The sequence below is a fragment of the Drosophila kikkawai genome, chromosome 3R (genome assembly GCF_030179895.1).
Source record: "Drosophila kikkawai strain 14028-0561.14 chromosome 3R, DkikHiC1v2, whole genome shotgun sequence".
Taxonomy (NCBI): domain Eukaryota; kingdom Metazoa; phylum Arthropoda; class Insecta; order Diptera; family Drosophilidae; genus Drosophila; species Drosophila kikkawai.
The window spans coordinates 31,804,502-31,828,482 of NC_091731.1; the positions used below are offsets into that span (position 1 = coordinate 31,804,502).

General features: G+C 40.2%; 2 protein-coding genes across 7 annotated transcripts in view; one reads left to right on the forward strand and one right to left on the reverse strand.

Moving 5' to 3' along the window:
* Positions 1–641: 641 nt before the first annotated feature.
* On the forward strand, positions 642–2,362 carry BigH1 (Histone H1 variant BigH1). Its single transcript, XM_017171015.3, has 2 exons — positions 642–1,508; positions 1,577–2,362. Exons 1-2 carry the CDS (start codon positions 783–785, stop codon positions 1,946–1,948), a joined length of 1,098 nt encoding a protein of 365 aa, XP_017026504.1. The 5' UTR covers positions 642–782; the 3' UTR covers positions 1,949–2,362.
* Positions 2,363–6,349: 3,987 nt separating this feature from the next.
* The window catches only part of cv-c (crossveinless c), a 103,696-nt gene continuing 86,064 nt past the window's right edge, over positions 6,350–23,981 (reverse strand). For 4 of the 6 annotated variants that reach the window (XM_017171004.3, XM_017171000.3, XM_017171001.3 and 1 more), the window contains 7 exons: positions 15,777–15,848; positions 10,486–10,637; positions 8,705–10,361; positions 8,161–8,647; positions 7,802–8,074; positions 7,563–7,742; positions 6,350–7,499 (listed from right to left, as the gene is read on the reverse strand). In XM_017171004.3, the coding sequence (XP_017026493.1) occupies positions 7,385–7,499; positions 7,563–7,742; positions 7,802–8,074; positions 8,161–8,647; positions 8,705–10,361; positions 10,486–10,637; positions 15,777–15,848 (2,936 nt within the window). In that variant the 3' untranslated portion in view covers positions 6,350–7,384. Of the gene's footprint in view, positions 7,500–7,562; positions 7,743–7,801; positions 8,075–8,160; positions 8,648–8,704; positions 10,362–10,485; positions 10,638–15,776; positions 15,849–21,929; positions 22,177–23,981 lie in introns of those variants that run through there. The other 2 variants (XM_017171007.3, XM_017171006.3) reach the window with 2 other exon arrangements.

Sequence of the window (23,981 nt, forward strand, 5' to 3'; positions counted from 1 at the left end):
CTTTTGCCATCTCTGCATCTTCCAAAGCTTCATTCCTCCTCCGTCTTCTGTCCTCTCTTCCCCAGGTCTCGGCTCTCCTGTATCCAGTTTCGCTTTTTCTGCGCCTTTTCCGCGAGCGCATTCTTGCGTAGGCGTTTGATGTGCCGCTGATTAGCCGGCAGTTCTCAATTCCCATTTAGCATTTAGCATTTGGAATTCTCTTTTTGCCATAATATTTATTAAAATTGAGAGTTAAGTTGAAGAAATGAATATAAATATATTATTGTAAGTTAGCAAAACATACATTTTTTTCAAACAATTTTGTATATTTTTATATATTTATGTTTTTGAAAGGATCAAAGGTATATTTTAAAAACATAAAATTACATTTTTACAACAGCTTATATTTTTTAGATCGAAGAATACTTATTTTTCATGTATATTTTTAGTTCAATTTGTAAATTATTTCCATGCAACTTTCACTGTACTTAACATTCTCTACTCTAATTTGATTCCAAAGCTTTATTTATCTCTATTTATTGTCCCTACTCCATTTTTGGTTTTCTTTTTATACTGCTTTATCTTTATCTATAATCTGTATAGGGTTTTGGTTTACCGTTCCTTAGTAGAGCTTTGACCGCTGCCTTTTCTAATCTCTCAAATTTATTCAAACTCTTCAAAGTCTGCAGTCAAGTTGTGTTTTATAATTTTCGTTTTTCTTTACGTAAACTTGATATAAATTGTCTTGGTGTTGTTAAGTAATATATATATATTTGTGCAAGTTTTATATAAATAAGAATAAAATGAAGCCGGTAAAAAATCAACAATCTGAGGACGAGGATATGTCCGAGGATGAGGAAGCTGCATCGCCAGCTGCTTCCGAAGAAGATGAGGAGCTGAGTCAAGAGGAGGAGGAGGAGGAGGAAGAGGAGATGGAGAAGGACAAGGAGATGGAGGCTGAGGAAAACTCTGCATCCGAGGATTCACTAGATGGTGATAAGGCATCCGATCGGCATCCCTATCCCACTCCGCCGCCCGATGATGGATCCAAAATGGCGCCGCTCGATCTTCTCGTTAAATCCCAGAAAAAAGTAAAGTCAGAGGTTACGAAAAAGAAGTTACCCTTCATCGACTTGGCCATAATGGCAATCGAAAATCTTAAGGATCGTTCGGGATCATCGTTAAGGGCCATAATGAAGTATCTAAGGGAAAATGGTTATCCCTGGGAGGATGAGAAGCGCCAAATACGGACAATGAGCAGAGCTCTCAAGATGGGCGTGGCCACTGGCAAACTGGAGATGGTGAAGCTATCCTATAAGGTGACCCAAGCCACAAAGACGGCCAGCATTGAGAAAATGAAGCAGGCCAAGGAAAAGCAAAAAGAGAAGCTAAAGAAATCCAAGGCCCAGGAGAAAGAAAAGAAGAAGGCCATGAAAAAGAAGACGGCTAAGAAGGCTGTAAAGGGTGAGGCAAAAGCGGCAGCCAAAAAGGAAAAGCCAGGCAAGCCATCTGAGAGGAAAACCAACCAGGTAGGGCTACATTTTAACAGAGTTTTTAGCGATTTCCCATAAACACGGATAACTTTCTCTCTCTACAGGCCACCAAAAAGAAGAAAACCGAGAATGGTACCAAAGATGTTCCACCAAAGGCTAAGACTGCCGCCTCGGTTGCCGCCAGAGCTCTGCTGGATACACCAACTAACGATGAAATGCCAGTAAAAAAGGCGGCCAAGGCCAAGGCCAAGGCAAACTCTTCCGAGGCGGGAAAGTCCAAAAAGCCGCGTAAATCTATAGGAACCCTGGCTCAAACCAAAACCACCGTGCCGAAAGTGAAGGCGGTCAAGAAACTAGTGGCTGCCAAGACTGTGTCCAGCCTAGATAAGGCGGATGTTGGGAAATTATCAGAGGCCCAGGCCACATCCACGCCCCAAGCAGCACCTTCGAAGGGAAGGACCAAGCGCAAATTGTGATTTATTTATTCAAAATCAATTTTGTTAATTTGTTTACTTAAACTTTATTCTTTTGGGTTTCTGTATAAGTTTAAATATAAAGAAAATACTGTAATGCCAATGAAAAAGTCAAGGAACCAGTAGAACTATAGTTTTCAATATCATAAACGAACGTTTTTGTCTGCTAAGTCTGGCAAGCTTTTCCATTTTCCTGCGCCTTTTCCACGAACGCATTCTTGCGTAGGCGTTTGACGTGCCGCTGATTAGCCGGCAGTTCTCAGTTCCCATTTAGCATTTGGAATCTCCTCTTTTCGCCATATGCAGACACTTGAAACGGAGAGCTTTTAAGGCGAAATTAGCAAACGAAACAAACATTTGCCGAGCAGGTCCCTGGGAATCTGGAAATAAAGCGCAATTTGCGTTTTCACATTTTAATTGCCGTCGTTTCTGTTGCCTTTTCTCAGCTTTTTTTCTGGGTTCTGGTGTCGCCAGGGAAATTCGTAGTAAATGGTAAGGGATTTACAGACTAATAAGTGGTGTTTTCGGGAAATAAATATTACAACAAAATTTTTATTTAATTATAAAGATATAAAAAAAGCAAAATAAAAAAGGATTAATAACATATTTTATTACATTTTACATTTAGTATTCTATTCAAACTAATTCCCACAATTTATAAACTTCTTTTGGCTGTGTGTATTGATATTAAGTCAAGAATAAACACAAAAAATAAATTCACATTTATTTAATTTATTAATTAAGTAAAAAATATGGCTTCAGTTACCATTGGATTTATAAATTCTCCTGAATTTTAGCCCTGTTTGGAAGTGTCAGCAGTTATGTATACATAAATCCAAATTAAAAGGAAAAACTTCAGGCGCTTTGAGCTGATAAGTCACTTGTATGTATTTATCCACCAGTTGTAATTGCAATATGTTAAATATTTCACAATGTATTCGCGCAACGGCAACATATACTTACATAGAATTGTAAATCAGTTCATGGCAAAAGTTGCCGCTGCTATTTATGATAATTGTTTTTCGGTTCATTAATTTATTGTGGGCACTGTTTGGCATGCGATCAACACAGAACTTCGCTGTGGAGGGAGGTAGGTTGGGGTGGTGGATGCCAATGCAGATAATTAATTACAGGCTGCGTTTAAATACAATTTCTGCTTTATTATTGACTCATTTTTATGTGTGCGTACATAGAGAGAAATTTTATGGTGTTATTTTAAATTTATTATAAAATAATTGATTCCCATTCTTTACATTTTTTGATTAATATTGTATTGTTGCAGGGTGATTTAAAAAACAATACAATTTATAATTCATAAAACATTTAAAATCGTTCAAAAACAATATAACACTGCATCTTTATAAAACCAAAATTTTATTGCATACTTTTAGACACTTCTTTAGGGGTTTTAAGAACCACAGTAATTTCAAAAGCATCAGAATAATTTAATTTTTAAACCAAAAAGTTATATTTTAAAAATAATAAATTATATTTTCTGGGGAAGATTATATATAATTAAAATAATTAATAATTTAAATTTATCTTAAGAAAACCTGGCTTATTAATTAAAATTTTACTAGTATTAACTTTATGTCCTTGAATCCCTCACTGTATTTTTAATTCCCCCTAAATAATATAGTTTATTCTCATTAGTAAACTTTTCTCTCAGTGCATTCAGTTCATGATCTGGGCTATAGTCCCGCATAATTGTCACGCCGCATTTGTGAAATAATTCTTAAATAATTTCATCAATTACGTCGCCCAGCTGCACAGTGTCGACTGCCGTTGCTGCTGATTTTTCTGTTTCACTTTTTTTTTTTTTATTTCTCCCTGCTTTTTTCCGTTATATTATTTCCCCCTCCTTTTGCTCTTGCCATTTCAATTATGTTGATATTTATTTTCATATTTAATTTAACACTGAAACGCTGAAGAGTGGGTGCGAAAGATAGAAAGAAACGTGCCAGAGAAGCATTTGGAAAATCCATTTTACAGTAAAAACCGCATGCATTATTTAATTTTTAAGTGAAATCAATTACAAGCTCGTTGAATATAGCCCCGGAGGGAGGGTGGCAGGGAGGCGTGTCTGGTCTGGCCTGGCCCGGCCTGGCCTGGTCTGGTCTGGGCAGGGCTTTTGATGTTAAATGCCAGCCGCCGTGCGCCGTCGGCGGTGGTGCCATCGATGGGATGTTGACGGTGCGGCGGCGGTGCGTTCTTTGCTGCGAATTGCAGTGGCAGTGGAAGTGCTGTTGCAGTTGCAGTTGCAATTGCAATTGCCGGTGCAATTGCGTGTGTGTGTGGGGGCGACGCGACGGAAGTGCGCATAAATGCAATTGCATTGGCGAATAAATAAATAAAAATATTTTGTGCCATTAAATTTCAATTAATAACAAGGCAAACACAAACACACACACGTGTCGCGCCGCGTCTCTCTTTTTCTGGCCTGCAATATTAATACATTTTGGCAGCGGTGCGTGCACAGCGCGCTGATTGCCGCAAGCCCATGAAATTAAGTCACAAATTAATTAATTAATGCAATCAATACGTTGGACATTTGCATTGCCAGGCAAAGGCTGGCTGGCTGGCAGGCCCGGCAATCGATGTCACTGCATGTGGGCACAACATTGCAATATGCAATTTGCAATTACAATTATGCCTTTGCCTGACTGTTGCTGCCAGCAGTAGTTTCTTGCACTCTAAATATAGTCGCAACTGGGCCATTAAGGTCGCCAGCCTGTACACTGAGCGAAAAGGGGGAGGGACTTTATGAAATTCTTATATTTTCGAAGCATTCTTGCGTTTTAAATATCCAAGATTTTCGGTTAATTTCCTATTTTATTTTTAGGTTTTTATTTATCAGAGTTACCACAGAAAGAGCTGCGGTTTAAAAATCACTGAATATGCTGCCAAAAAGTATACTACAATCAATTCTAGAATAAATTTTATGCCTGGAATTTCTTTCGCCTACTTTTGTGCAGCTCATTAAATGATTTAAAATCTCTTTTTGGTTGGTCTTTAATTAATTTAACTTAAGAATTATTATTTACGTTTTAGTTCTGAAACTATTTTTAGTACGAATATCTATCTCATTTTTGTGTCAATTTTGTTAAATTTTTGTGCACTTTTATTAATTATTTTTCCAAGTGCCCAAAATTGCCTTCGCCCATGGTCTGGAGCTGGAGTCTCTTTCTCTCTCCTCTCCAAGCACACAATCGAGCAAACGCCCCAACAGGAGCCCGGCACGCCATGGGTGAACATAATTTTTTAATGGACTTTTAATGTCTGTCGCATGAGCGCGCGGTACAAAAGGGAGTGTGATTGCAAGTGCGCCTCCTCGTACGGCGCTTTTTTCGGGGTCAGTTTTTCAGATTCAGTTTTTTTTCGTTATACAAAGTTTTTCGGGCCGGCTGCCTGGGCACAATTAGCGACCGTTTGTCCCGCGACATGTGTAAAAAGCAACGAGAGTGCGGGGAGAGGCTTGGAGGTGGGCTTTCCCGGTGTGGCGTTTCCCTCCCGTGTGCCGTCAATTTATTAGTCGACGCCTCGCTCGCTCGCTTGGGCGGCAGTCAATTAGAGAGCAAACAAGGCTCCAATAAGTTGGGTATTACTGGCGACGGCTGCAAATGTGATAGCCATGGCTAATGGGCTCTAACGGAACTGGTTGCTCCAAATGCTAATCGAAAACGAGCTCGGTCGGAGCTTGGTCAGGTGCAACATAATAAAATTATTAATTATTTTAAAGTATGTGCATGGGGTATGAGTTCTAGGGAATTTTGCTTAAATAAAAATTCTTGGACTGTAAATTATATGTATTTTTTATGGGATATCGTAAGAAAATATGCAAATCTAAATATTATTCAAAAATTATTGAATCATTTTAAGAATACAAAAAAAAAAAAAAAAAAAAATTATAATTCATATCATATTCCTTATATTTTACATTTTAAAATTAATATTTTTTTTATTAGTGTATTATTAAGAACATATAGGCGCCACCTGTGACGGCAGTTTTGATTGTCACACGCCTTCTATGTTTGGCAACAGTAACTATACCCCGTTTCTTTAAAATACATTCAACAACAGATGTCGCTAATTTTACATGGTCGAACTGCTTATTCCAACTGCTTGCTTTACACTGAGAAAATCAAACGTAGATTTAAAAACCGAAAATAAAAATAATTTTTTGCACTTTTCTGTGAAGAGAAAATATTTGAAATTTTTGAAAAATTAATTCAATTAATTTAATTTAGCTTATTCTCTTGGTTTTCTCCTACAATCAGAGCAATTATCCTTATGATTGAGGCAACTTCATGATGTAGGCCCCCAATTATACCTTTTAATAGAAGAAATCCGCTCTATACCCCATATATCCCCAAGATCTTTAATTAAAAACCATAATTTTTGTTTTATATTTTATCTCATTTCGCATAATATGTACTTTTATTGCGTTTTGCTTGATGCTTCGAATATATCCGAGTTACAGCTCTCCTCTATTTATACCCCTTGACATTGGTTAGTTTCTGTGTGTGTTCTTTCCGATCCGTTTCGGCCGCCCTTCTATAGGTAACTCGTACACTCGATTATAGATTTATGTGGTAGCGTATGTATATAGACACATATAAAACTATAGTATATATTAGAATATATATATTGTATATTGATCGGGGATCTTAGGGCACATCCATAAACTAATGATAGTGGTAATAATAACTCCGATATATATAGATACAATCAATATTTCCAGCCAAATCAATCAACTTACTTCTCGAAAAACGTTTTTTTTATTGAGTGGCAAAGACCTTGTTGCTCGCTTTCTGGTTGCTGCTCTTATTGTTGAGTGTATTTGGGGTTAGTACTTTAACTTAGATTTATAAAATTTGACTAGTTGAATTTGCTTTACACATTTTTAAGGTTTGCCTTTGCTGTTTTCTGTTTTCCCGATAGATATATTGATACTTGTTAACAGTATTGCCGAGAGACTACAAACTAATTAACATTAAAGACATTTGGAGTGCCGTAGACTTTCGCGGGGGAAATCCTCACTAAAGATACATAGATACATAGATACTTTGTGATATTTACGTCTCTGCGTGTGTGTGTGTGTTGGTTGAGTATTTTGGATGTTAGATTTCACTTGTCCGTACAGTATAAATTATTTCCACATATAAATATAATACAGTAAACTATAGGTAAAAGCTAAATCGAAGAAACTAAAAACTAGGAAACCTACTAATTTTCTATTTACAAGATTACATTCACTCTCTTTGTGGTCCGGCTTCATCTTATATTTTTGTTGAAGGCAGGATGTGAAACTCAAGCTCTTGGTTTGTGGTCCTTGGGTTTTTTTGTAATCGTTGGGTTAAGCTCCTCCTCCTTGTACGTATAAATGCGTCAGTTTTGCGACAAACAACGATCTTCTCTAGTATATTTTGGGTTCAGGCTTTAGACCTTGCTTTCGGGTCCATCGGCGACGTGTTTGAAGGCCAAGCGGATGCGGGACAGGTAATGAGAGCAGATGTGTCCGTAGTTTTTGTTGTACCATTCGGGTGTTTTGCCCCTGAAAATGGTTAGATATTTTGGTTATTATATTGGGAAAATATACAAAATTAAATTAACTCACTTGACATCCACTCTGGCCAGATGCATAACCCTTGACCTGCCGCTGCCACAGGGCTCGATTAGGTAACGGGAGGCAAGAACCACGCCCCTTACAGCCCCAAACAGGGGCTTGGCCTTGGCATGATCGATCGAGGTCTCCACTATAACGCAGGCGCCACGCGGCAAGTCCGTTTGCCAGGAACTGCAAAATAGATAAAAATATTAAGTATTTAAAAGAGTTTTTAAATAAAGATTTCTTACCGCAAAACGCAAAAGTCCGTGGTCAGCTGACCATCCAAAGCATACTGATAGATCTCGGTGCGATCGTCTAGCTTCTTCACCGTCTGACACTGCAGCAGATTGGCATCCCAGGAGGCTCGCTGCTTGATTATGTACTCAAGGACCTCCCTGGGTGGTCCCTCGATTTCCGTGGAACAGCGCCAGAGCCGCAGGGGATGGCCATCGCCCACCTTTTTGTAGGCAATGTCCACATTGCTGTCGTTTAGGGAATTAATGCTAAACCAGCCGCGGGTTCTGGAAGAGAGATTAAAATATTAAAGATAAATATATAAATATTTCCTCCCTTTTTTTTAAATTATTAAACATTAAAATAGACTTACTTCTCGCGACCCTCCTTAATGGTAGCACTGGTGCACTCGTACAGGTATCCCCGCCAGTTATGGAACTGCATGCCCTCGCCCAGGGCCTCCAGTGGCACCGGCTTGGACTCCTCCATGTAGCTAAAGTTGCATTTGCTCAGCTTTTCCTTGGCAGCGGTATAGATGGGCTTGTAGTGTTCAATCATAAAGGAGAGGCATTCATGAGAGGCCTTTGCCTCAGCCAGCTCCTTCATGTCCGGCATTCCAGAACCCTTGCCCTTCCGCCTTGGCGAGGCGGAAACGGAGGCCGAACCCGTGGAAATGGATGAGTGGAAAATGGATTGGGCCAGGCAAACGCCCAGATTATTGCTGGTCATTTGATTCTGTTGCGAGTTGGCCGCCACAATGGTGAGGAATTCGAGGAGGACATACAGGATTTCACGGTTCTCATCGGGCAGAAGGAGCACCGCACACTGGACAGCATCCAAGCGGACTTCAGCAGGGAGATCTATGAGGAAATAATATTAATTAAACTCTAAAAAATCTTTAAGTTGTTTAAACTTACGTTGAAAGATGGCCACAAAGGTCTCGGACATCTTGGTGGTCAGCAGGGATTCGGGCAGCTCGCGGAAATACTGCTTCAGCATATCGGCCACATCGTAGGCCTGCTGCAGATCAAAGACATCCATGCACTCGGCGGTGGTGTCGCTCACCTCGATCTGTTCCCGCAGCTTAATAATTCTCGACTTGCCGCCACTCTTTCGGAAAATTCCCACCTGATCCAAGGCATTCAGCTGGAGCCAGCGGAGGGCAGCCCGCACGGCCAGGGGAAGGGTCTGGCCACTTCGCTGAAGGATCAACAGCAGCGGCACACCAAACACCTTTTTGTCCTTGTAATCTGGCATTTTGATCTTCTTGATGAACTTGGGCAGTTCCCAGTTCCATCCCGACCGATGGCTAGGACAATATCGCTCCATGTGCCCGGTCAAGGTGACCAGAGCCAGCTTGCGTATGATCTGGAGCTGACCCGCTGACATGGCGGCAAAGGGAATGCCACTGGGATCCTCCTGCAGTGGCTCGATTTTCTTGGAGAAGCACTTGCGGAATATCATATTCGGACGCTCCTCCATCTGGAAGCTGTGCCAACGCACCACTGGCTGACGCTTGGAGGAGCTACCACTATTTCCAGCAGCAGTTTCCTCCTCGTTCTTGGTCTCTTTGCGCGAGGTGCTGCGCGAACGGAAGGATGAGGATCGGAAACCGTCTCGCTTCTTGGGATCCTTGCCCAAATTCAGGGATCCGCCACGCGTCAACTTCTTGATCTTGACCTCGGTGGTATTGGAATTGGCATCCTTGATGAGCAGCTTGCGTCCCTGATGGCACTCCGAGTCGGAATGGGCGCCAATGTCATCGACCTTGCCAGAACGCTGCAGGAATCGGCGGGCCTTGGAGGGTTTTCGCAGCGAGAGCTTGCCCCCAGTGGAGGACTCTTGGCTGTCGCTGTAGTAGGACGAGGAATCATCCGATTTCCCCTCCTTCAGCTGGGACATGGGACTGGAGAAAAAGTGCAGGGGACTCGTTCGCATCGATCGCGGCGTGGTGGGCGTTCGCTTGGGGCTGGCGCGATTCGGACTCAGGAAATTATCGCTGTGGCTGGGCACCTTCAGCTCATTGCCAAAGAACGGCGCCTTGGGGAATGTGTGCATCGGACTCAGGGCCGAGGGTGAGGGCGGGGTGGAGTATACGCCATCGGGCATCTTGCGGAGACTACTCCGCTGACCCAACTGGGAAAGATCAAGGACCTGCGGTCCGCTAATCACCACATTCTCACGATTCTGGCGCTTGCGACGCCGCGACTTGATGGACTCGACGCGACGTAGGAAGGCCTTGGCCCCATCCTTGAACCTCTCGCTACCCGTTCTTCTCAAGCGACCGCCATCGGAGCCATCGCCTAGAGAGGAGCCATCGGTGGCTGCACCTCCGCCGCTGCTGGCTTTACTGCAGCCTGGAATCATTAGGGTAATGCCAGAACCTTCGTCCTCAAAGCGATCTGGACTTGATTCTTTCGAGGAGCTCTCGGTTTTTTCCACATTCAGGCTGAGATGTCCTGGCGGCGGCAGTTCCAGGCCCATCTCTCCAATCCGTGACCAGCGGCGAATGTGCGGTTGGAATGTCCAGTTTTCGCTCAAAGCAAAGTTCTCATCATCCGATTCCTCCTTCTGCTTAAAGGGAAAATATTTCAAAAAGAAAATTGATTGATTTTTAACATTTATTTCTTCAATTGTTTAACAAAAAACCCCATCCAGATATCCTCTTAAATATCATAAATTAAATTTACAAACTTACCTGTGGTGTCTGCGGCTTGTGCGACTGATCCAGCCGCATGGTGGCACACCGATTAAGGACACAAAGCCGGCGATACAGGGACTGCAGCTGATCGTTCTCCAGATTTGTGTGATCTTTGGCTACATTATTCAGATCAATGGGGAACTGATGATCTGCAAAAGGCAAATAGGACAACCAAGAAAGGACAACTATTAGGATGGCTTGTAAGCTTTTTAAATATATTTTTGCGACCGCACGCCTCGACGACGCGTGAAATTCTAATTGAGAAAACCAGAAAAGTCGAACGCCCATGGCGCCAGCGATCATTAAACGGGTACGGGTACGAGTACGAGTGCACGGCTGCGAGTCGGGCTGCTGCTTCGTATATATATATGGACGATATAGGAGTCTTAGCTACATTTTCACAGCGTTTTTCCACATATTTGCGTGGCCAATTCGCACGTAGGAAATCAAGTTCCAAGGCGACCGCCGCCACGACCACATCAGGCACAACAAAAAAAAACATATAAAAAGCTGAACATAACAAAAATAAAATAAAATCTTAAATATAAATTAAGAAAAGGATACATTTTCTCAAATTTATAAAGGCAACAAGTTAAAAATATATATAAATATTTTAAAAAAGTTCCCAAAACATCTCCCGACAAGTTAATTAATACCTAATTAACAGACTTTTCTTTGAGTGCACCCAGACGTTTACACATGTCGCGACGCGTCACACAGATTGTAGGAAAAAAAATCCCTGATACGGGCAGGCCACCGCAGATACAGATACACCTCGGCATCCGTAGGATGCACTGGCTGGACCTGGACCGCAGATGGGTTGGGATGCCTGGAAAAGCTGTTGCCGCTATTGTTTGTACAAATATTGTTAGCATTACAACAATATTTTGTTCTTCTTGAAAAGCCATTCATGGTTTGTTGAACTTTTCAGCTGAAAGTAACGCCCCAACTCGTTCTTTCTCTCCTTCGGAGGCGAAGCTTTTTATAGTTTTGTTTACGCTCCTCGGGAGCGTTTTTATAGGCTTTCCTTTTGACGCTCTTGGCCCTGCCGTTGGGTATTTATAATACTATTTCGGATGCTCCTCTTTAAACAGTCAAGTGTTGTGATAAGTGTGTGTGTTTAGCTTCTAATTGAATGCACTTTAATGCCGCTGGCTGAGGTGTAAACAAAGTTTGGGAAGTGTGCCACCAGGGAGTTTACCTTTACCCAAAAAAAACAAAAAAACTCCACTGACGTCAGAATGAAAATTATATTACTGGGAACTCGGTGTAAATTTTCTTGTCTTTCTTTATATATTTTTCTTTTGGCTTTTCACAGTTTACAAGAGTGCAAGTAGAGGAGGTCTTTATTGGGCCAATTATATGATTAATCTTTTTTTCACAGCCAATGACGCAGATTGTAGAGAAATTCGAATGTAATTAGGCACAATTTATGGCTGTTTTGTGGAAAATATAGAAGCAATTAGCCTGGAATCTAAATTAGGAAGCGGATTTCAGGCGAATATAGATTTTTATTGGGATCACCAAGCAATTACACCACAGAAAGATCACGAAATATTTATTGTTTAGATTCAGGCTGAAAATTTTGATACAGTGTTTTCAGATGAAGAAAGAGGGGACTTTAATTATGGGAACCATTTATAGATAATCTATGAGAAATGGAACAAAATATTTCTAGCTTTCCAAGTTTTCTAAATTATTTATACATTTTATCTTGATTGAAAATATAATTTAATATTTTATAAATTCATTTCTTTAGTCACTGGGCTTAACCTCCCTGGAAAACCAGTTCTTTTGGACAGGCAAAAAAATCGATTGGCCTGGCTTGACTGCATTAAACAAGCCTCATGAGCTCTTATTGCCCTCTTAAGCACTCCCATATGATCCTGTCTTGGCGCAGGTCACACCCTCGAATTAAGTCTGCCACTTTCGGTGAATAATGTGCGCAAGAAATGCACACAAAAGGCAAACAAAGAAAGGGGCAACTCCTTCTTCTTCGTTTTTTTTTTCTGTGATTTTTCCTTTCCTCCCTTTTTGTCCTGGTCTCTCACTCTGAGGAAATTAACAGTCGCTTACAGCCGGAACACCTCCTTTCAGCGGCAGCGACGAAGTCTGGCCGAAAATGACAGAGCTACGGGGGAACACACCTACGGCATTTTAATTTACAGAATTTTTGCAGAGCAATCCTCTAAAAGAATGCCCAGCAAATGCTCAGGAAATTTGAGCAGAAAAATCTGCGCATGCGCCGCTGCCTTGTTTACACGAAACTCATTAAAATACGCATTTATCATGTTGTCCCCGGTCATGGGGAAGATGGTCATGCAGATGGGGATTGGGATTGGGATTGCGATGGAATTGAAGCTTGCTCTTTGGGTAGGGCTCCAGTTTAAATGGCCTCGCACAAATTATTATTCCGAGAGTTGGGAATTTTGAGTTTCTAACACTCAGGGAAAAGAGAGTCGTTAAAGGTCTTATTTCTTAAGAAAAAGGGTAACACTTTTGTGTTTTCTATACTCTTTTAAGTTATAAACAATTCGAAGGTTAAATATTAGAGTTACGATTATCTAAAAAATTTAATATTTTCAAGGAAAAAAGGACATACATAATTTAATACTTCCTTTCGTAATAAACAACTGACGGCAAACAGTGTGACCTAATTCTACACGCCTGGCATCCCTGCAGGCACAAACAAGGTATTTTTTCCAATTACATAAATGGCCACGAATTTAAAACGTCAAAATGTTTACCTTCTTGAGCTCAAAGTACTGAAAATTCATTAAGGGGGTCTTCTCATTGGGCAACTTTTTTTTTTCGATTTTTTTTTTTTTGCATTTATTTATAGCTTGGGATGGTGTGTATATGTCCCCAAAAGGATTTTTTGAAATTCGAAATACTTTAGAAAATAGAGCCTTTTTTGTGAAGCAAGATCTATGCAAAATGAGCTTTTTTCAAACTTCAAACGCGTTTATCTCGAAACCACGTTTTTCGAACTGGCGGCCATGATATCTCCAGTTCAACTGAACCGATTTTCATGAAACAAATTGGAATCGACGCAGAATTGTCACCCTTTTCGGCTGACGGAACAGATTTTTTTAAAATTTTTTTTTTCTATTTTTTTTTTTTACACTAAACTACAAAAAAAACGCCCGAATTCGAATTTTTTTTTTTGAATGGCCGCCATTTTGTTTTAAAAATTTAAAAAAAAAATCTGTTCCGTCAGCCGAAAATGACATCAATTCTGATTATAACCCCGTTTTTATTTTTCATTTCGGACGCTCTGGAGACCCTGAATCGTGGCCGCCAGGACGACACCTTTTTTTTCGACCACCAAGTTTGAAGTCTCATTACTCTTTGAACAACCCTCGTATCGAGGCAAGAACAACTTTTTTAGTTACTTTGAACATTTTTGAATACAATAAATAAAAAAAGTTTTCAATTATTCTTTGCGTTTTCAAATAAGAATTTTTTTAAAAAGGGTCCAAAAAACGGCTTTTGAATGAGAAGACCCCCTTAAGGCTCGGCAAGCGAACGAGTCAACATCTAGAAGGTTAAGTTTTATTTGGAATTTTATTTTTTTGTATTATGTTTATTTTAATTGGAATTTTATTTTTTTGTATAATGTATATTCTGTTTTTCTTTTTGTTGTAAATTTGGATATTGGTAGAACTTGCACATCTGTTGTCTGTTCCTGTGGATCGATAGTTGGATGATTTTATTTTATTTTACTTTAATTTGTTGGATAATTTAATTAAATTATTTTTTGGAAGACAACAACAACAAATTCGCTGGTTTTATAATAATTTTTTTTTGAAGACATCAATTTATTTGTTTTTAATAAAACTTTAAAAAGATATATTATCGGATGACGAATGACGTGGTATAAATATAATTTTAAAAATATGTTGGCAACTTTTCATCTGAAAATTTTCCCAGTGCAGTTCTGGTCCTGAATTTATGCAATACAATACGCATATTTCAAGGTCGGCGACGGGGCGCCTGCGGACATGTCCAAATTGCAGGCTCTCCATTTCAGATTCACTTTTTGTTTTTGTATTTTTTTTGTTAGCTTTTTACATTTATTCTTTTGCCGACTTTTTGGTCATAATTCATAAAACTTTTTTTTTTGGATCTGCAAGCTTAAGAATGTTCTTTTCGGGATTGTTTGTTTCGAAATATCCGCTTGGAGCTCATCAATCTGCGCGGCCTTCGGGCGTTAAATGCGTTGCGACAAATGCACCGGAGAAGGGTCGCCTTCGCTTGCGATTAAGGAAATCAAATAAATATTCAGCTTGTGTGGAGTTCATTGAACTTGTGCTAACATTTTGGAGACCCGTCTTCAAAGGCCAAAGCCCTTTCTTGAACCACACAAAAACCACTTTAATTTTCGGTTCTGTGCCAAGTTCTTTTTTTTTTTTGTATACGAAGGTGGTCCTCATAAATTCTTTCTGCCTGCGTGTCCTTTAGCCTTTTATTATATTTTATCCAAGATTTTGGCTGCTTCTCATCTGTATTTTTTGCCTGCCTTGCTTTGGGTTAAATTCTCGAGATTGCCATGATCTTGGTCGGTCGGTAGGCGTTTGCTTTCGTTTTTCTTTGGGTTTTTTTTTCGGTTGAAAGGACGTGAATTGGATCGGATTGGATCCATTCCGCCTAATTGTTGTCGCGGCCTTTTTTTGCGGCATGTTTTGGTATATCAGATTCACTTAGCACTTTGTCTTGCCGGGTGTTGAAATCTTTAGACATCGTGAGGCGGCACTTAAAGTGTTTGTTCTCGAATTGTTGCCACGTCATAAATGTTTTGTTTTTGCTTTTCGTGTATTGTACGCTTGGCAAAAGTGAAAGTTCGTGTAATACAATTAATAAACCGCCACTTGGAGAGCGTTAAGCATACAAGACTAAATGGCGGGCATGTTGGTCAAGTGCCTGGGTCGCCGCTTACGCTGACGCTGTTGCTGCGTCACTGATGATGACGAGACCATCAATTACCGACCACCAGCCACTAGCCACCATTCACTAGCCACCTTCCACCACGCCCCCAGGACAAAAGCTTGTGCTGACACGACATACACTGAGAGATATAGAGGCTTCTTTGCTTTTTGGAGAATTATATGCTTAATTTTTAAGAGTTCCCTAATTTAACTGTATCTTTTAGTACTTATATTTTGCCTCAGTGCACAAAGCCTGGCAACAGACGGAAGTGCGTGTCCTGGCATTGGTCTTTACTACTTTGGCATGACGAATACATGTATGTATGTACGTGTATTCAAGAGGATGTGGTTCGCACTTACCTTCGTACATCTGCGCATATTGCGGGAAGCCGGCAGCTCTCAGCCATTTGCAAGCCTCCACGGCTTCGATTTCTGCAAAGAGAGAGGGGAGAAGGAAAATTGGGGGGGTTAAAATGCGTTTCAATATTGCGTATACGCAGGCAAGGCAGCGAATTAAATTAATTGTAATTAAATTGCCATCGTTCGTGGGTCCTTTCAGCCGGATCAAATTCAATCCGGTCGCGGTTCGAGATGCAAGAGTCGCGCCAGAGTCTGGCCATTGTTTGGGTCTGGGGTTTTCACGGTCACTTGATGGATTATGTTGTAAACCGTCCAAATGAAGCTGACGGCTTTAAATTATGTAGCTGCGGTCGGTCAGTCGACGACATGCTCTTAAATTGTTTTTCTCCTTTAACCCTCGAGGAGTGGCAGTGACATGAAAGTAAAAGTTTTCGCAGAATTCTTTGCGCAACTCTTGAAAGTGAAGTGATTGAAGGAGATGTGTGTGTGTGTGTGTGTGGAATGTGTCAGACCAAAAACAATGGGTCCTTAAATCTTTTTTCTGTAATTTTTGAAGATTTTATTCAAGTACAATTAAGGCAGGTTTATTTTAAGAGAAGAAAGCTTTTTATTTAAAGCAAAGACAATAAAAAAAGTTGTACTTTATTCTCAAAACATTAAATGATGGATATGAGAGCATCAACCGCATTAAATTGCTTATATATGTTTGGCTAATTCCAGTTAGACACAAAGCCTGATGACAACAAAGAAAGCACTGAACCGCAAATAATAAATGTAAGTCATATCTTTTTACGAGTCGAAATCCCCAAATGAATTTCAATTGAATGCCAAGGAGAGACGGGCAACCAATTTGTGGATGACAAAATAAAAAGGAAACATAGGCACTTTGGCCTCAGCAGCTATTTTAAATGCTAATCTGTAGGATCTGGCGACGGAGCTATTGATTTTTAATCAGCCTGAGCGACAACATGAAACAGTTTCCGGCTGCTTACTGCCAACGGGGATGGAACTGCCAATGCCAATGGTATGGGTCGGGAGGCCATGTCAAAAAGGGGGGACTCCCGGGCTGAGTGAATTATTATTGAGTTTTGCAAGCGATTAACTTGCACGAGGATACTGCCAGCGATGCCAGGCAACAACTCAAGCGAAGCACCACCACCTGTCCACCTGCTCGTCCAGGTTGCTTGGGCTGGCTTCCTACCGCTCCGATACTCTGACTCTCTGTCTCTGCATTTATTTATAACCGAGAGCAAAGCAACCCTTTGGCCATCGATTTATGCCGCTGGCGTTCCGACAGCTGCCGGGCCGCAACTGTAAAGTCCGGACGCATGACCCGCTTGTAACGGATCTTGGCAGCGGGCCAGTGATTCAAATTGTCTTTTGACCCACTCGACCTGGTCAGGGAATTATGGCTAACTGCATAACAGAATTATGCATGCAAATTGTGGGGCTAAATAGCTTAATATTGGGTCATTAACGTGTGATTGGTAACCATTACTTAATGATTACTTTGAAAATTATACTAAATTATCCAGAACCTTAAGGATAGTTCATAAAGATATCAAAAAGTTAGACAACTAATTATTTGATTAAAGTCTCCTACATGCACCTGTCTGTATTCCTTGTCACATTCGCTTGGTATTAAGGTGAAAGTGGAAAGTCAAGTCATAATTTATACTGCCCCACATTAATTATCCAGAACTTGGCAACTTTTGCGTTGGCAAATGTTATTTTTCTGTAAATGCCACTCGAGTGTTGTATAAATTGCGCATACGCCGCGTTGACGTTGCAGGCTCAAACTCATCTAAAAGCCATTTAAGGCGAGTGTAGGTGTGAGTGCTGGTAGGTGGGTATGTGTGTGTGTATGTAAAAGGCTCACTCGCAGCTTATTGCGTCAGGTTCAATATTTGTTCTTGTTTATCCACACACACACAGGCCCTGACACAGGCACAGGACCGCCCAGTTGTTGTCCTTATTGTCCTTTGGTGTCCCACTCTGCCCACTCTGCTCCTTCGGTACTGTTAAAACATTTTCAAACAAGCGACGCGTAAATTCATGAACTTCACCTGCGCCCAGGATAATAATTATTCTGATGGACCCAGGACAATGTGTGCGTTTGTGTGTGTGTCTGCTGGATGGGCGTTTTTGAACATGAGGCGATGCTGATCGGGGCTTACACGGAATGTTGGAATGCCAGAAAGCCGGGATGTTGGCCTGACCTTAAGGCTAATTATAAAAAACAAAAAACAAAGGTATATATAAAATTCCAGGCAGCCAGAACATGCCCTAAGTTCAATGTGAACTCTGCTCTTTAAATTTGTGATGATTATCACTGGCTGCTTAATAGTCTTGAGTTTTCAATTTTAGGAATATGAAATTTGCCTGCTTTTGGGCATCGTTTAAATAGATTTTAAATTGTTTCAAGGTGTTTTAAGATTAAATTAAATAATAATTAATAAATTATTTTAATTATTTACAAAAATTATAATCCCTTTTGACTCTTCACACTTATTTCTTATTCAAAAATTCACAAAATCTCATCTTTGATCTTGGTTTTCTCTATCCCAGCACTTTGCATAGATAATATTGTCTGTGCTAGAACTAAAATTCAATTTCTAACCCTTTGTGTTCCCTCAACTAGAGCTTGTTGTTTACTAAATTTGTTTAAATTTTCAATTAAAATTTGCATTGATTTTAAGAGCTCAGCATCCACCACAAGGACCGCACTGAGTAGAAAGTCATGGAAAAGGCATTTCACTGTTTCTGGTTAACAGAGGGAAGGGGAGAGTGTCAATGAAAGCAAAGTTCCTAACACAATTGCCGTAGACTTTATCCGTGTGTTTTGTATGTGTGTTTGTGTGGGTGTATGGGTGCGTGTTAGTGACACGCTTTTGCCTTTGTGTATGGGTGTGCTCCAGAAAACTGCAGCCAAGCAGAGTGAGCTGACAATGTATGGGAATGACAGACAGACAGCCACAAATACACACACAGAGAGACTCGATTATGGCCAAGTTATGTAAAGGGTTTTCTATACGTTTGCATTTATAGCCTGATTCCAGGGAATCCGATTCTATTGCATTTGCTAGGAGTCCTGTCCAGTCCAGTTATATCCTTTGTCACGCGCAGCTAAGACTTTAAGTTGGGTTTATGCAATTAAGAGGTAAGACCTTATTCTTGGTAATACCTTTACTGGGGAAATAAGTATTCAAGAAAAGGTAATTCCTAAAGAATAGGATTTTCAACTCTCTTTTAAAGATGTCTAAAAGGATGCTAAATAATATTTTAAATATAAAGGTAATTTTAAATATTTTAAAGCTTACTTCTGGACAAGTTTTAAATGTACTTTAAGTCACACTTTCTTGTGTTTTCCGTCTTGTAAGACTTCAGTATTCTTACTTGGCCTACATTAATTCTTGATCTGTATTTTCTTTTAATAGTAATATTCTAGTAGTTTAATCATTAATTTTTCTTCCAACTTGATAGCAACATTGACCTTTTTCCGCATCGTAAATCGAATGCCCAGCTGACACTAATTGATAGCTAATTCAATTGCCTCAGGCTGGCCGAAACATTATTCAGCAATTTTCATTAATTTCCCGCTAAACGGTTTCATATGCCAATTATGCTGCCATATAAAACACTAAATTACATTCGACCCCCCCCCCCCCCCCCCCCCCGGGGCGGAAAACCTAACACACAGAGCGAGTGAGAACCGAGATAGACTAAAAACAATGCAATTTTACAGGCGACTCTATGTGTGTGTGTGTTTCGTAAATGCAAATGAACCGTGCTTTGCTGGCACATAGATAAATAATTCAATGATTGTCGTAGGTGTCGTGCCATTAATTAATTGTTGCAAAAAAGAGGAAAAGTGTTTGCTTAAATGTCAGGCGGAACATAAATTTTGGTCACCTTCAGAGACACTAAGACTGAGATTATAAATTATAAATTGCAGCCAGAAATAGCACTTGAACTTGAATTTTCAGTTGTGTTTTCAAAATAGAGCCGTTCGTGGGTAGATGTTCCTATGACCAAGCATAAAGTGTGTATAAATAGACACACACACACACAACACACTCCTTTCCTCTTCACTGGGCACAGTGAAAGCCTGCCAGCTTTTCAGCAGGATCAGGCTATTTATAAAATTTGCCTGAGCCCCAAAGTGTGTGCGAGTGTTTGTGCCTTCTTCTAACCAACTCCCTTTCCTTTTGGGTAGAAGAGCAGGCAGGGTTTAGGCATGGTTGCAACAAGTGGCAGGAGACGTCAGTTTAATTTGCTGTAAACTCAACGATGGGTGGAGCAGCCAGCCACTTACTTGGCTCGGGGGTTCTCAACCATAAAAGCCCCGCAATTACAGGGGCACACAGAGCCACCCCATGAGAATTCCTTGGCCAAATATAACAGATCATTGAGCTTTTAATGTGTTTTTAATATTAGCGTATTATATGCGGCAGCGGGATTCGCTTCGCCTTTCGCACACAATAAATATCAAACAAATTTCGCATTGGCAGCAAAAATAATCAAACAATAACAAAGATGAAATAAAACAAAACAAAGCCAAACGGAATGGAATGGAAAGTTTATATATTGTTTCAACCCCAAAATGGCAGAAAAAAAAGGAAAATTAAATGAGAATTTAGAAATGAATATGGGTTTTCATAATTGAAATATTTAAAGCAGCTTACTTTTGTATCTTTTTTAGGCCTAAACAAAATTTACTTGTCAAATTCTGGCTAAGGCTTTTATTCCTATTAAAAATGTATATCTTGGGAATGAAATACATCTCTTCCAGTTAAAAATTCAACTAAAGCTTTTTCAATGACATTAAGTTAAAACCAACTGACTTACAGGTGGTTATGCTTTCTGAGAATTTTCCCTAGAGACAAAGGAGAGAAAAAGACTCTTCGGGCACTTCCTCAATCGAATATAGACAGTTTGTAAAGGCCATAAAAATGCCTTTCCAATTGCCCATTCAATTTTGTGTATACAATTTAAGCGTCATTTATATATGTTATGTTTTTCTGTATTTTTTTTTTGGAGGCACGAACCGTGGAGGCAGGTACCAAGCTAAAGTAATAAGTAAAAACAATTTCCCTGAACTCTTTGCTCGTTTTTTTTTACTCGTTCACGAATATACATATTAATTGTATAATAATTTTTTTCCATTTATTACTACACGCAAACAAATTTTCTTTATTTAAATGAATGGCTTTGCTTGACTGGCGCGCAATTTCACCAGCCTGGCCTGGCCTGGATGATGATGATGATGATGATGATGATGATGATGATTGTTATGATTATGACGGCTATGGTCAGTGGCTGGATATATACATAACACTGTGGGACAGTGACTGACTGACTGACCGGATGATTGACTGGACTGGTCTGGCGACGGGTAACTGGCCAAGAGTGACAGCACACAGCACACTTGTTGCAAATCCTATTGCCATATTGATACACATATCTCCCCATGAATAATTCGATTTAAATGCGAGGCGTCGACTGATAAGTACAAGCTGTGCACTGTACACTGCGGTCTGGAAATAGCCATGCCCCGCATTCCCATTACCAAAAATAAATGATGGTTGGGGGGCGATCGGTGGCTGTTTTGTGGCTATTGTTGGATGCGGAAAAACAATAAACAGCCAATTTTCTGGCCGCCTAACGAGTGGCGCGCGCGCATTCCTGGCCACCAAAGAAACACAATGATCCAGACACGCATTTTTCCATAATTGTATACAAAAAAAAAAAAGATTTTTTTAAAATAATAATTGCCAATGGCCAAAACAAATTTGCCCTTGAAGTAGGGCTACATTATGTTAAGAAGCCTCGAAAAAAGCAAAGCTTTTATGGAGGAATAAGAATAATATTATTTGAAATATTATTTGGTTTATTAAAAAGTATTTTTATTAAAAAGTAAATTTATTAAAAAGTAAAACTTTTTTACCCTTTATCTACTTCTTACTTGGCAAAAAGCTATTTAAACAGCAAAACTTTGACCAAAATCCTGGCTTCAATTTTGTCTTAATTACTTGCTAAACTGCTTTCTTAGTTTCAAGATGAACTCTTTTCTAAATACCCATCTTACCCCTTCCTGTTTTTAGCTGACTGCAGTACCTTCTTGACTTGGCTAAATGCCGCTAACAAGCTCACCTGCAATCTTGCGTTCGCGCATTTTCCGCCATAACGCCTCGGCCTTGCGCTTGGGCCAGTTCTCGAACTTCTGCGAGAAGCTCCTAAAGAACTTGTACTCGCGTATGGTGATGGACATGCGACGCTGCATATTGGCCAGCTTTGGTAGCGCCGTCTTGAAGTGCACTCACTCAATGTTAAAGACCAGAGAAAATAATTAAACTAATTGCTGCCCACAAGTAGCAGGTAGTTGGCACGAAGCACTTAAAGCACTGATTTATATATATATTTCTCTTTCTTTGACTTTTCTTGTATATTTTTTTTTGTATTTTCTGGTGTGTTTAAATTTCCGTTACAACTGAGTCGGCGGCGTCGACGCGCTCCACCCCGAGTGTGTTATCCACTCGCTGCGGCCACGAAAATCGACAACCGTGCACGGCGCCTGTAAGAGCACTAATGAATTTGCCAACGCTCGTTCGTTTTCTCGGTTCGGAGGAAAATGGCGATGTTCGGGTCGGTTCCCGAAGTGTGGCACACGGGGCGTATGAACAACGAACAACGGGGCGTATGAGCAACATGCTTCTTCTGTATGCTTCTTGAAGGGCTAAAGGAATTTGTATTGTTTTGTTCTGTGATGAGAAAAAAAAAACAGAAAGGGGAGATGGGGACGGGAGCAACTTCCTGGCCATGTTGTAGAGTTATCAGCGCCACAATCGCTTATTATTATTTTGCTGTGGTTAGTTGGCCAGGGCCAAATGCCCGGAGGCAGCCGCCGCACACAAATAAATAAATAAGTAAATGAATAGCTGTCATGTTGTTGATGATGATGATGATGATGATGATGATGATGATGATGATGATGATGATGATGATGGTGCTTCTTATTTCATTTCCATGTTCCATGCCAAAAGGACTCAGGCCCAGGGAATGTCAGCTTATGTTTTAGTTCTTTGATTGTCTGTGTGTGTGTGTGTTTTTATGGCGGGGGAAGTAAGTAAAACATTCATTAAAATTTATACGTAGCCATGTGAAAGTTTCAAGACACAGCCCCAGACCGCACCTGTTGCTCATTGTGGGCGGGCGGCAGTTGTGGCACAGTTACACTTACATATGTGTGTGTGTGTTTGTGTTTGCCCAAGGTTAAGCTTTTACATTTTGTTTTATGATTTATGAAGAGCTGAATAAATGGCATTATTGTCTCTGTTGGCAGAAGCTTTGATGATTCAGCCGCCCAGCATTTTGTATAGGAAAACAAGAGAATAATAGTTGGAATAATAGTTCTCTAATCGAACAAGTGCAGTTCCATTGTTGATCGCCAAACGGCTGCAATTGGTTTGTTCAAGAAACAAGTTTAGTTTTCAACAGAAAACACGCCCATTTTTTTGTAAGCATTTATATATTTCGCTTTCAATTGAGTAAACAGGAATAATTATGAGCAAATCATTGCAAGTCACGGCTACATTATTTCTCATTAATCTCCTGGCATTTTATATATAATATATATACTTGATGCGGAACACACAGAATATTATATGCAAAAGATAAATACAACATTGTGTCTGGTATTAAATATGAATGCGGGGCAATTTGTATTTTGTGCAATATATCAGATATAAATCACAGTCTACATATATGTGCAGTTAATCTTTTCAATAAAATAAACAGCACTTGGGAGGCCCGCTTCCGTTATGAAACAATAATAAATGGGAAGCAACAGGAGCGGCAGCAGCAGCATCATCTCGCCGCTCCTTAAAGCCTATCATTATTATTATGGACAACACACACAGGGCGTATGAGCAATGCAATGGCACACGAAAAATTGGCAATATAAAGACGCGTAAACCGGGATATATAGTATATGATAACAGAGATGTATATAATGTGATAACATACGCCGTCGCATAACCATCAACCTTTTCAAAGGTCGCGGCGCGAGACGTCACTGTAATGACGTCAGAGGCAGCAAGAGGAAATGGCTGGCAAACACACTTGGTTAATGGTCATGAAATGACCATCTCTCTTTCTCTCATCCTCTCTTCTCACTTTTCCTTCTGACGTCATTGGTCATTCGGG

Coding starts and splice junctions, on each gene's coding strand:
- BigH1 (XM_017171015.3), top strand. CDS start 783: ATGAAGCCGGTAAAAAATCAACAATCTGAGGACGAGGATATGTCCGAG. Junction 1,509..1,576: donor CTGAGAGGAAAACCAACCAG/GTAGGGCTACAT, acceptor CTCTCTCTACAG/GCCACCAAAAAGAAGAAAAC.